Raw genomic sequence first — 14,327 nt, 5'->3', positions numbered from 1 at the left:
CAGAAAATAAAACACTTCTTATTGGCTGATATTTTTTTTCGAAATCAAACAAAAAGATATACGAGGGTAGGTCAAAAAATTCGCAGGAGTCAAGAGGTTGCAGAAGCTATGGAGACATTTTTTTCATCTCATATTGTTTGGACATTAGAGAACATTGCACGAAGTTTAGTTAAATCGGATCATTGTTGAGCATTATTGCGTTCAAAAGTTTTCAAAATCATTTAAGCTATAGTTTAAGACGTCTTTACAAATTGTACGCTAATTTCTCCGAAAGTAATTTTCGGATCTATGTGAAATTTTAGGATAAATGTACATGTACATTCAAAATTAAAAGTGTCTAGTCTTGACTAGACAAGAACAAAACCTTCCCAGATCTGAAAAAGAACTTAGAAGAAAAAAATTTAACGGTCAAGTTGGAAATTTCGGCCTATTTTGAATAAAAAAAGTTAAAAAAAGAAAAATAAATTTTGACCCATCCTCGTAAAACATCGTAATTTTTTTTCCGTCCAATTATAAAGTTGAAAATAATGACGAGTCTAAGTACATTTTTTAAATTTTAATCTAATATATACTTAGATATGAAAATTTATTTAAAATTTTTACACATTAATTTTTTTTACTAACTCAGATAATTTTGTTTTCAGACACAAAACACAAGAACGCTATCACCACATTCTTCCGTCAATTCAAATACGTGCCACAGAAAATATAGCTCAGTTCATACACAACTACCAGTTGGATCCGTCCCCGAAGCACAAGTTGATCCTTATATTCTTTTGGATGATCAATTGAAATATTTTTACGATGATGTGAGACAGGTAAAGATAAATTTATTGAATAACATTTTTAAATACAAAAAAACAATTTAGTACAATTAAAAAAGACTTAAAATGGGATGTATCTGAGAACGAAGGACCTAAGATATTTAATTGCATTTTTTATAATTTCAAAACAATTTTTATTTGTGTTTAATCCCTGAATTCTCGTTTATGATCCTCAATTTTAATTCTTATTTTATTATTTTTTAAATTACTACGTGCCTAGTTGTTTATCGATTGTAATTGCTCTATCCGTCAAAATTTCAGATATTGCGGCAGAGTACGAGTCAAATTGAATTGGAAACAATTGCAACATATTACTTTGATGGACAAGGTAAAGCACTACGGCCAATGGTATCACTGTTAATGGCAAGAGCAATAAACTACCATTTAAACAAAGAATCAAGGTAAGATGAGGGTAGTGTTTACGAATGAATGAATGAATGAATGTATGTTTTTGTGTTATTTTTGACATTAATTTTAGTATAATGTGTAAATAGAAGGTGCAAAATGTGTTGTTCTACTTTTATTGCAATAGGTGTCGGAATTAAGTATACTCGAATGAAATTGAAAGTTTAAAAGTGCAATTAACTTTTGCAGTGCACTCAACGAACCGTAAAGGCAAACTAGAAAATTTCGAAACTCTCTTACACATTTAGTTCACAGCTAGGTGAATGTTAGTTTGTTTTTCTTTTAACAAAAGGCGGGTTATGAAGTAATATATTCTGTACCTATTATATTAATACTTAACTAGACTTACTCGTATTTGTTAGAATTGATAAATTACTTAATTTTCAGTGCACAATTTAATGCAGCATAACACTGCCTACAACCATACTGAAAATTAATTACCTTTAAATTTTTGTGTACATATAAAATCATTAAACAGCTCAGCTTATTGTCAAACTATCAACAAAAATAAATTAATATCTTTGTTCACAGTCAAGACAAGTTTGATTTTATACAAACTATGCGATATTAGATAAATTTAATAAGTAAGATTTTCCCGCTTAGAAGCTTTGTACACAGAGAAAAAACCCCAAGGAAAAAAAAAACCAGAAGGAAACATTGATGCTTTTTAAAATAATGATTCTCAAACCTTAAATATTTTTTTCAATTCGATTTGTACTAGTTTCGTTTTAAAATGGCATGAATTATACTTTTTTGATCTGAACAATGTAAGAAGATGTTTTAGTTTTTATTATTTTTGAATTGAAAATCATCTCTACTTCGGCAAAAAAAAAACTGAGAATAAAAGCAAAATTTAAACAATTCGCAAAACATTTTTGTCGTTTTTATATGGCAACCAAACAATTAAAAAAAGTTTTTTCTACACCTAGGTATACGGAAAATATATGTTTTCAAAATGAAAACAAATTATGTGGCGTTTTATGCGGACAAAATTTAAAATACAAACGAACAAACCCAAATTCAATTTTCCAAAAAATAAGACAATAATATTTTCAACATATTTTTTTTTCCACTGAAAGCTTATTTTAGGCTATGACCTATGAGAACAATAGTGGCAAAAGAGCTTTTAATACAAAAATAGATTTTTGCTGACTCAAAAATAGATGGCACTCAAAAAATCGTTGTTTTAAAAAACCCTGATCTAAAATCTCTTGTGGCTCAAAACTGAATTTTATGGCTTACGCCACTATCGTTCTAATAGCCTCACTTATTTATAATAAAAACAACAAATTCTCTTCCATTATCTGCATTCTTCAATGGTTGGCAGTTGGCACCCCCAAACATTTTTTCACTTTGAATTGCGAATTGCTCTCGTATTTGATGATTGACAATGATTGCTCTCGTATTTTATGATTGACAAATAAAATTCATTAAATAACTTAAAACAATTGATTTTCAAAAAAAAATTAACTTATTTTAAAAATCCAAAAATAAAAGATTTCTTAATTTTAAAATCAGTATAAAACGTTTTCATTGAAATCGGTTGAGTAGTTTACATTAAGAAATCGGTTCTATGGCTAGTAGGTTAAAAAGGGTCCAAAAAAATATTTTTCTTATTCAAAAAGTGCGTCCTTATCTGCAGCACTACAAGTTTTTTTTTTGAGAAAATTGCATTATCTCGAAAACTTTATATTGGAGATACCCGTTAAAAAGGAGACATTAAAATAAAAAACAGTGCTCTTGGAAATCACGTACAAATCGTCTGTAGGTATCGGGTTTTAAGCAAATCTATCAATCCGTTTGATCTTTTTTTTTTCAATTTTTCAAACTGAAACTTATAACGGATACGGGGTATAATTGTTGGAAGTATAAAGAGTACAATTATTGGCAGTGACATATGTAGATTGATGTCCCAAACCCAATGTACGTATTATTGGCACCCCCTGCCACTAGGTACATACTTTATATGGAACGATATATTGGCACCGGTTTTTAACTAGCCATTGCCTTTTAGTCAACTTATAAATTTTCAAAATACTCATTCGAAATAAAAATAAAAACAAATCTATGTATTTATTTTTGAAGTACATTGGTACCTGTTATGAAACTGTTTCGGTTTTCTGATTTCTTATTTCAATAAAGATTATTTTACAGACGCATTGTTCCAAAAAAACATTTTTTTTGTTAATTTTTGGAAAACGAGTGTATGAAATTTCGTATTTATGTGTCGATTAACAATTTTTTCATAGCTGCATATCGTATACCTTTTTTTGAAAAAAATGTTGGAACAAATTAAAATGTTTAAACGAATTGAAATTCGCGGAATGAGAAGCCTTGGAGGAAATTTTTTTAACTCGTATTGTTTAGACTTTCAGTAACCGTTTGACAAAGAAAGAAAGCGAACTGGAAGGGTCCCAATGATTCCTTTGAAACTTTAATTGGTTACTATGATTCCTCGTTAATGACGTAGACTCAGCGTAGATATGATCAAAAATTTGAAACCGAAAGTGAATGCATGGGTTCATTCGAGGTGAAATGACAATATTATGGTTAATGAGGTAAGCTTCCGTTGTTAGAAGGCCAACCATACTGAGGAAAACCGGAAAATGTTATTGTTTAGACAAGCTAAAGAGGTCAGAAACGTCCATATTCGACGAACCAAATGAAATGAAATAAATAAATCTTGACCATCTTTGAACGATTCCAACGATTGTCTTCAATGACACTCCTTTCTTTAGGTCTCTTGATAAAACTACATATTCTTCTTTCGAGGCAATTCGCTTCCAACCAGGGCAGGGTTGTAAAAATATCAATAAAAAAAAAAAATGCATTTGAAATTAAAAAAAAATATATTTGCAAACAAAAAAAATTTGCATAAAAAAAAATTATTGCAACTGAAAAATATTTGCACAAAACAAATTTATTGCAGCTGAAAAATATTTGCAGTGAAAAAAAAATGTTTATTGCAACTAAAAATATTTTGCATTAAAAAAAAATTTACTGCAAACGAAAAAAATTTGCATTGAAAATAATTTTTTTATTGAAAATAAAAACATTTTGCATTAAAAAATTTTATTGCAAATAAAAAAAATTTCTGCATTGAAAAAAAATCAATGCAAAATGTGTGCATTAAATTTTTTTTAAGATTCGTCGAATTTCTTATAATTTTGACTATTTGACAATATATTATCTATTACAACAATAACATTGAACCTAATGTATGGTCAAATATTCAAAATTGTAGGAAATTCGGCGAAAAATTAATGCAAGGACACAAGTGCATTGAATTTTTGTTTTCAATACAGAAAACTAAAATTTTTTTTTCAATACAAAAAATATTTATTTGCAATAAAAATTTTATTTTCAATGAAAATTTTTTTTCAATTGCAATAAAAATTTTTTTTAGTGCAAAATATTTTTAGTTGCAATAAAAAAAAATTTTTAATGCAAATATTTTTCAGTTGCAATAAATATTTTTTTTTTCAATTGACATTTTTTTTTGTTTGCAAGAAATATTTTTTTTTAAATTTGTAATGGAGAGCAAATGCACTCACGTCCACTGGTGGGTGATCTGATGGTATATTTTACCAAACAGTAGAACAAGTCTTTAACATCGTTTTAATATAAGTAAGATTATGGCGCAATGGCATATGAAAACCTAAAAATTCTGATCTCGTATGCATTGTCCAATGGAGAATAAGAAATCACGTAGAATCTAATGCTTCAAAAACACAGTGCTTCTTTCAATCATTAAAAATGAACCTTCCCTCTATGCCCCTATCAATTCAGTTTTTTGGGGATAGCTCGTGGGTTACCCTGACGCCAGGAAAGACCAGTTTTTCAGTGAGAAATTATCCTGATGTCAATGTTAACCCCATCAAGTTCTTCCCAGAAACATGTTTTTGAGACAATTTTGTTAAATTTTTAAAGACAGTTGCGTCTTTTTTTTGTAATTCGTTAAAACTCCTACTGCAAATTTTTTTCAAAATCAAATTCATTTGTATTTTTTATCATCTTAAAAGCTAGACAAAAATTCATTAAAACTAGCCTATTTATCAATAACTCACAACTTATTTAGTGCCCCTATAAGTTAAAAACTTTTTTAATACTTTTATTTCAATGGTTTATTATATCCTACTGCACCTTCGGTTAACTATGCCAAAAAAAGACGTAGTTTGTCGGTTAAGCTATTAATAAATTATGTTATGATAACTCTAATTCGTCACACACGTCACATGTGACAACTTAATTGACAGATTTTTCTTTAATTAATGCCGTTTATTTAGTTATTTGAAAATAATTATAATAATGGTTGTTATGCATAAAAATTAGTAAATACTTGAATGCTAGAGACAAGTGTAAACAATTTTGATGAACAAAAATGTGGAAAGATAATTTCCAAACTTTTTGATTTTATAGTAAAAGCGTTTACTACTTTTTATGTAAATGTACCAGTACCACATAAAATGTAGATATGAACTGCACTTAAAACAGAATCCTAGAAAAATTCGAATTCGTCTTTTTTACTACCAAAAAAATACTACTTTAAAGATTTATTTTTATTTAGTTTTACACTGTATCAATTTTTTTCTTTAATTTCAGACAAATTCTATCAATGCAAAGACAAATAGCGCTATTTTCAGAAATGGTCCATTCAGCGAGTTTAGTTCATGATGATGTAATAGATCAATCAGACTTCCGACGAGGAAAACCCAGCGTAAATGCCTTATGGAATCACAAAAAGGTGTGTATTAGTTAATGGATATAAGAAACTAAATTGTTATTTATAATAACTTCAAACTAATATATAGTTGTTAATTAATAGAAAGAACCGAAAGTGTATTTACTTTTGTAATTTTCTGAAAAAAAAACCATTCTTCAATCAAAATCTAAGCAAACAAAAAATATCCGTAAACTTAAACCATATCTACAATTTTTACTAAGTATAGGGTGTGCTTAAAATGTTGAAGTTAAATATTTATTTATAAGTAGTTTTATTATGAATATTTACAGTTACTCAAGGGTACGTTAAAGATTCGTAATTACAGTAATTATTACTAGCCCGTATTAATAGAGGCTTCATATTTGTGTTTTAGAAAATCTAAGGGCAGTATTTTTTTAGTTTTTTTATTTTAATTTATCTAAGCAAAAAAAGCTATGGCAAAAAACGCAAAAAACATAAAAAAAAATAATTTAAAAAACTTTGGAGTTTCGTCACCACTGTAAAAATGTTTTTTTTTTTACAAAAATGTTGTATCAAAATCTAGGGGCGATATTTTTTTTAGTTTTTTTTATTTGTCTTAACAAAAAAGTTATAACAAAAAACACAAAAAAGATAACTTTAAAAACTTTGGACTTTAATGACCACTGTAATAATGAACGGATTTTCATAAAACAAACTGCAATCGCTTCGTTTTAACAAAATTTTGGGGCGATAATTTATTTTTATTTGTCTTAAGAAAAAAGTTATGGCAAAGAAACGCAAAAAAACACAAAAAAAAAATAATTAAAAAAATTTTTGCCGTTTATTGTATGAAAATCGATGCATTATTACAGTGGTGACGAAAATCCAAAGTTTTTTGAATTTATTTGTTTTGTAATTTTGGCGTTTTTTAACCATAACTTTTTTGTTAAGACAAATAAAAAAAAAAAATAGTGTGTGTACACCAGTACACGCGACTGAAGTTATACTTCTCACTCAGTAATTAAATGAATTTCATTTGATATTTTTTATTATTTTTGTTTTATATTATTATTAAAATAATCAAAGAGCGTATTTTTTTAACAATCTCAGCTTATGGTATTCTTAGGAAATTTTTTGATGTTATCTCTGTGCCTTAACCCAAGACAATCTGACGTCCCTGAATATAGTTATGCATGAAAAAATCTTTATAATTGGAAATTAAGAATCTTCATACCAATTTCCGGGGCTAAATTTTTGAGAAAAAAAAATTAATTTTATCTACGATTGATAGCCTTTATATCAATACAAGTTTAGTTTTAGTTTATGTTGTTTTTTTTTTTCCTTTTATTTATGAGTATTTACGTTTTTGTTTTTTTTGTGGCAACTTGCCACATGCATTTTGCCACATGCCACATACTGAATGCCACATGCCTCGTGCTACTTTCCACATGCACCATCATTCATGCCACATGGTAATTGCCACATGCCACATGCAACTTGCTATATGAGACATGCAATTTGCCACGTGCTGTGTGTTTATTTTTTTTACCGTACTGCGTCGTACTGCATTTGTTATTATACTAAAGTACTAACAACGGTAAAGGTGAAATGACAACCCTGCTGCCCAATTGTCTTGGAGATGGCGATCGCGTCATAATCCCTTTGACATTCTTGTCAAAAAAAAAATTTTCATACCCACCGTCCCATAAGAAGTATAACTTCAAAAATTGCCGTTTAATTTTTCTGGTGGCTGCCCAAACTCCAGAACACAAATTGTCTGCAAAGTTCAGGATCATAAAAAAACGCCTGAATATTTAAGAATCAAAAATTGATGGGTGAATTTATTTCAAAATTGACACACTAAATCCTTAATCCTCGCTGAAAAACTTTGTGAAGTGAAGTTTAAGGTTCCCTTAACTGAATATTTTGATTGTTGGTTTAATATAAGAACCGTTTGTAGCGCCATCTGCTGTGTTGACAAAATTACCTTATTTGGTACATTTTACCTGTAGTATTAATAATAGTGTAAAAAAAAGAATACAAACTTTAATTGAATATTAAATTTTCTTCACGAACTATGTACTTAGTTACTACATGAACATTGAACACCCTGTTCTAATGACAAAGAATGGAATTATATTTTGAAACCAAAATAACTTTAACTTTTGCACATGGAAGTTAAGTGTAGTTTCACCATGCCTCTGATCAATCAACGGCAATTAGCGTTATTTATGGTGAGGCTTTGATATATTTTTCTTTCAACTATCTCAACGATCTACATTCCAAGCGTCACTTGCAGACTGCCCGATCTCTCGTGATAGTAACAATTTGGCAATTAGTCCATGTTTTGCTAATGCTTGCGAAATTTTTCAACATGAAGAAATAATAATAAATATTATATGGACCAACTTAAAATTCTTTCTTTATAAACAAGAAATGGTATCTTTGACATTCAAAAAAAACATTAACTAATTAAAATAACAATACTTTGTATTAAATCAGTTAATTTCAAGACGGAATGCTCTTCCTTGTGCGTAACAAAAAAAAAAACAATAGAAAAAAAAAACAAAAATACAAAAAGTTATGTATGAATGAATAAAGCCAAACATTAATCAATTTTAAATGCATACTAAATGGAAAACATATGGCGGGAGAAAGTTTTTTGTTTTTTAACTGATTACTGATTAGTATAGGAGAAACGTTTGCTCTATTACATAAATCATCAACATCATCATAATGTTCGTTCGCATATTGTTTTAATGCCATTGCGTTTTCGTTGTTATTTGATATATCAGGCGTGACGAACTTTTTAATTACTAAGTGGATAAATTAATGAGTAAACTAAACATATTAAGATTGTACATCAGCCAAAGAGTTGAATTTGTTTCGATTTAAATATTTTTTGCACAATAGGTAATGTCTTAATTTGCAAAGTATTCAAATAAAATTGTATGTTTTTTGTTTAATTTTTCTTCATGTATCGTGATTAAAACAAAGGGAAATATTTTTCGTTTATATGTTATGTTATCAGTCACGTGGAATGTAGTAAAAAGCTAGAATCGAATCGTATGCGAGGGGGTGGGTCTAATCCTAGCTCCCATATGATTCCATAAAAATATACGAAATTTGGTTGATATACAGAAAGAGGACAAATTTTCGTTCAATGAAAAAAATTTGTTTTTTTTATTTGATTTTTTGTAGAAAAACTAAAAATGCAGTTTTATTGAAATTGCTTTCAATATAACGTAACCAAAGTTTAATCAAAATCGTTAGAAACATTTTTACAAATTTGCTTTAAATTGAAAATTTTTTATCGCAGGTAAACGTTCTGAGCGAGATATAAAAAAAAAAATAACTTTCAAAATTCCATAAAAATCGTCTGTACCAAATTTGAAGAAAATCCTTTATGCTGTGGGCATGTACAGATGGGCGCACAGAGGCACGAATGCAGAGTTTTTTGTTGACATGAAACCAAGGAAAAATAAAAAAAAAATCTAACCAATTTAAAAAAAAATTAGGTTTTAATAGAAAAAGTAATAACTAAGTTTTCAAAATTCAATGCTCTTATTTGTTTTTAATCAAAAATGGAAAACCGGATGCAAAGTCTTGCCGTTTTCGAGAAAAAAACTCTCCTTTTTTCTAAGAACCCTCTTTATTTTTTGTTTCTTGCTGGTAAATTAATTTATGAAACATTAACCTTCTTTTATTTTTATTAACATTCAGGGTTGTATGAGGATAAAATAAAATGACACAGTATTGGATTAACCTAATCTTATACTAACGCCTGAAAATTGGCCTGTGAATTTTTGTTTTTACTATTTTATTGTAATAATAAAAAATAACAAGTTATTGAACCGTTCATTAAAAAAAAAATCATCGATTTGAAAAAAATCGAAAAACAATTTAATTAAGTTTTTATTTTATCCAACCCCACAAGTGATGCACTATGAAACCTCTTGCTGCAATTCTAATTTTACAATCAAGCCAAGCGTAGTTTTTTGTTTTTCAGTTCTTTCAAAGTTGCCAATTTTTTTTGATTTTATACTCACAAAATAAAAATTTGAAGATCCTCCGCTTCGTAGTTTTCCATTTTTATATCAATATCATATTAAAAAAAAATCATTTCTAATCAATCGACTTTATCGCTAATTTCTTTCTTGTAGGAAATTAAACGCTCTACAAAAAAAAGCTTAGATATATACTTTTATTTTTACTTAACCGTTTAAAATTTAATAGAGGTTTCGGTAAATTATTAAAAATTCGTTTTTGCTGTCTTAATTTTGCAACAAATTGAACAATTTGAATAAAAAAAGGAAACAGATTGTTCTACAAAAAAGGTCTGGTATACCTACTTTTTTGTATTAATCTAACCATTGGAAAGATATTCGAGGTCAAAGTTAAAAAAAAATTATAAAAGCATTTTTTACTTTTTCAAGTAAATATTAGTAGTTCAAATAATTGGTCAGATTTTATCATTAATTCAAAATTTTCTAATTCACTGAAAAGTCATTGTTATCAAATTAGTAGGAATTCTTATAGGGACTTAAACGTTCTACAAAAAAGTCCTTGGTGTTAAATCGATTGCTTTAACCGTTTAGAAAATATTCGTATCTAAATCCCAATGCACAGTGCACTGGTCATAAAAAACTATTGAAATCAGTGGAAATAAAATGAATTCTAAAATGTCAAGGATTAAATTTTGTAAAAAATTATTTGCAAAATATTAATTTAAATTTGAAAAACAACTGAAAAATTTTTAAATAAAAATGATGTATTAATGATGTGTTATATTTTAAAGAAAAGCTGCTATTTTACTTTTGCGCTCGTATTAAATTAAAAAAAATATCGTTAAAAAAAAGCTTTATTACATTAAAAAAAATTATTTTACTTAAACAATTTTTTGATATGATGATTTTACAAGGCATTTGATAAGGTTAGCCATTCTATTCTTTAAAAACAATACATAATGTTGGCTTTCGAGGATTCATCTACATTTGGTTAGAATCCTTACTAAGTAGTAGGTCTAAGATCGTCAAAGTAAGTGATGTTTTAAGTGATTTTTTGAGTATTAATTTGGTAGGACCATAACAGTCAGTTCTTGGGCCCGTTCTTTTCTTCATTTATATAAAATCTCTTTTATCTCCAATTTTTAGGAAAATTTCACGTTTTTGCCGATGTTATAACAATTGAATACGATTCATTTAGTCCATTAAATTTTGTTGAGGATATAAACCATAATGTTCATTTATTAGGGCTATGATTGTGGACCATAAACTTGTTATCAGTAACAAAACAAAACGAATGCTTTTCAGCACTGAACTTAATGAAACTGAAACTTACAATCAGCGATTTTTCGAAACGTTAACATAAAACAATTTAAAGTTTTTAGAGGTTTTATTAAAAAAAAAGTAAAATATCAAAGGATTTATGAGTCACTGGGGCGTATGCGTATTTTTTGTTTTAGTTTTGCAAATACCTATGTAATGTACAAAACTAAAACATACATGTTTTCTTTAAAAAAAAACTTTCAACACATTTTTCTGAGAAGTTATGAGATAGTTTAATTTATTTTATTTATCATGAGAAAGAGATTTTTTTTTTTGTATTAAGTATTTATGGTAAAAATGTATACCAAAAATGTATGTAAAATGAAGGTGATTCCACTTGGTTTTAAATTTACGAAAATAAACCCACACACTCATTACCTTTTAATAAATATTCGAAAATTTAACCCATTGAAATTATCCCGGTATTTAAACATACAAACTAGAAGTACGTTGTTAGAATTAATAAACCAATCTAAGCAATCTTTCAAATTATTGAATTGTATTAGATTTTTTGTTAACTAAAGATACATACGTGATGTGGTTATTACTTTAAACACTTACTTCAAATGTCTAAGTACTTTACAAAAAAAAACATTACAAAGGTCTCCTCTTTCAACGGACCACTTAAGTGTGAATTTATTTCAGGCAAATTATTTTGGCTTCACTTTAAGAGTTTCCTCGACATTCCATTTTCAAGAAGATTTATTACTCAAAATTAGTATGTGCCTTATTTATATCTTTTTTTTTTTGTTGTTGTTATTTTTTGCAGGTTACAATGGCTGGTGATTATATTCTTTCAGTGGCATCCATAATGATAGCACGTTTGGGAAATAACGATGTGACGATTATACTCAGTCAGGTAATTTATTGTTTTTATAATTTTATTTTTCAAATTAGATAAAGTTCGTTAAATTTTGTTTTTGGGGTAGGTACCAACAACAAAGAAAAGCTGCTCAAGTGCATTAAGTTAAAATTGCAATCTATAGCCCCAGCCTATAAGCTCTAGCTTTTGACACATCTTATGCAAATGATTTAATTAATTGTTCTATTAAATTTCGATGTGTGAACGAATAAAAAATAAGCTGCCAAAAGTTAAACAACCAAAACTCTCCCAAAAAAAATCCACATTCCATCGCTTATATGATTTCCGCCAACACGTGTTAACTTGGTTATTATTGAATGAGAAATGTTATTTTTACAACCGAACCGGCAAATTTCTCTTCCGCTATCACCCAAATTTCATTTAGGTGTAATGACATACAAAACTTGACTCACTGCTCGGAGTGATATTACATAATAAAAGACTTCCGCTTCAGACTCTTAGTCCGGAATCCATTCATGTAGAAATACCTTCCAATCTAATTTATTGTCAAAATGTAAAAAAAATGCCCCAACGCGAAAATGCAAATCAATTTGTTCGATCAATGATTTTATTTCTGTATCTCTGATTAAACTCAGATTAAACTTGAATTTAAGCAAACACTGTACAAAATTATGAAAAAAAAAATTATAAAACGAACATAGTCAACTCCATCATATTTGTGTAAAGTGGAACATGTTTGTTTGAAAAAATATTTCATAAAGTACTTGAATTTGAATTTCGACATAAATTTTTTTAATAAAACTTGACTAAATATTTGCTTTCGTGTTAGCCCAACCCTCTGATGTGTGTAGGACTATTGTTTGCTTTGTCATTGTCGCTGTCAAATAATTTGTTATGCATTGGGTTTAATGGTGGACAGCAAACTTGTGCCATCTTAGCTATATTGGATAAAGCATAAAAGCGTATAGATTATTGTTAAGTTGTAAGTAAATTGAAGAAAGAAAATAATCTTTACAATGTTTGCCCTCACAAGTAGTAGTATCTACTTAATGTGTCTGTTCACTGAAGTGGCAAACTATATACAAGCTTACAGCGCCAACAATTTTATAATACAGTTAGTATGCATGCTAGTATATCGTATAAATATTTGCACGCTTGAATGTCAGTCGGTTAGGTCTTAAAAACATTACCTACTTGCGCATAATGCGCAAGTTTTCTTCTTCTTCGCCACATACCTATACAATTTATTTAGCTTGCGGACTCTAAAACGTATACGGAAGTTCGATGCGTTTCAGCAAACCTATATTTCGAATTGATATTCAGTTTGGATTTGTTGAGATGCCAATGTGAATGCGTGATGCAAAGATAAATTTTCGGCTTTAGTGGAAAAAAAATCAAAATCTTACTTGTAGGTTCGAATTAATATCAGTCAAATGGCTTGTTTTGTTAACTAAAAAATAATTTAACTTGGGTTTTTAAAAATTTACTTGCATTATATTTTTTTTTTTAATTCCGCTAACGTAATTAAAATAATACAACGCCAAATACTAAAAGCACAAACCAAGAGGATGAATTTGAAATTATTACTTTTTGACAAATGCGTCTAAGTTCAGTGATAAAAACAAATCTTATTTGTGAAATGTAGTGCCGTTGGAAAAATGTTGGTCACCTCTTTTTTTATTTTGTCAAAAATGAGTTTAGCCTGTACCTGCCTCATTTTTAAAGATTAAAGAAAAATGCTTTATTGGTGGAGTTTTCATTTTGTTATTTTTTTATTGCTTCTCAAAAACATTTTTTATTGGATTTGTACTTTTTTAGACTTCCTCTTAATTACAGCTGCATATCGGCGACACTTTAAATCAGATAGGTTTTTTCATGTGGATCGTGTTCTAGGTCTTCGTGCTTTATCTCGGCGCAGGGACATTACTAAATCCCGAATTTTTTTTTCGGGACTAATGTTCCACTTTACTAGATCATAGGTTCCGAATAAAATTCGGGAATTATTTCCAACCCTACTGAGACAGAGGTCCTGAATTTTTTAGTCGGAAATGGGACATAAGTCCATATAATAAAATAAGAATTGTTTTATGCACATATTTTAACTTTAAATATTCATAAAAGTACAAAAAAGTAATGCATAAGATTATTTTTGGTGCAATGAAATAAGCCCAAATAAAATAAGACAAACTTTCAAAAAGTTACCTTATTTTAATTTTCAAATAAAGTCTATTTTCTCAACAATTGGCTTTGTAGGCTTTCTTGCT

The 14,327-nt window shown here is 28.4% G+C and overlaps 1 protein-coding gene across 1 annotated transcript in view; it reads left to right on the top strand.

Annotated features, from left to right (window-relative positions):
- The window catches only part of LOC129913550 (all trans-polyprenyl-diphosphate synthase PDSS1), a 45,131-nt gene that overhangs the window by 17,332 nt on the left and 13,472 nt on the right, over nt 1-14,327 (top strand). The window contains exons 2-5 of the mRNA XM_055992285.1: nt 645-818; nt 1,086-1,225; nt 5,832-5,973; nt 12,010-12,099. Coding sequence (XP_055848260.1) covers nt 645-818; nt 1,086-1,225; nt 5,832-5,973; nt 12,010-12,099 — 546 coding nt within the window. The remainder of the gene's footprint in view (nt 1-644; nt 819-1,085; nt 1,226-5,831; nt 5,974-12,009; nt 12,100-14,327) is intronic.

This window comes from Episyrphus balteatus, chromosome 3 (genome assembly GCF_945859705.1).
Source record: "Episyrphus balteatus chromosome 3, idEpiBalt1.1, whole genome shotgun sequence".
Taxonomy (NCBI): Eukaryota; Metazoa; Arthropoda; class Insecta; order Diptera; family Syrphidae; genus Episyrphus; species Episyrphus balteatus.
This window is presented reverse-complemented; position numbering and strand designations above follow the sequence as displayed.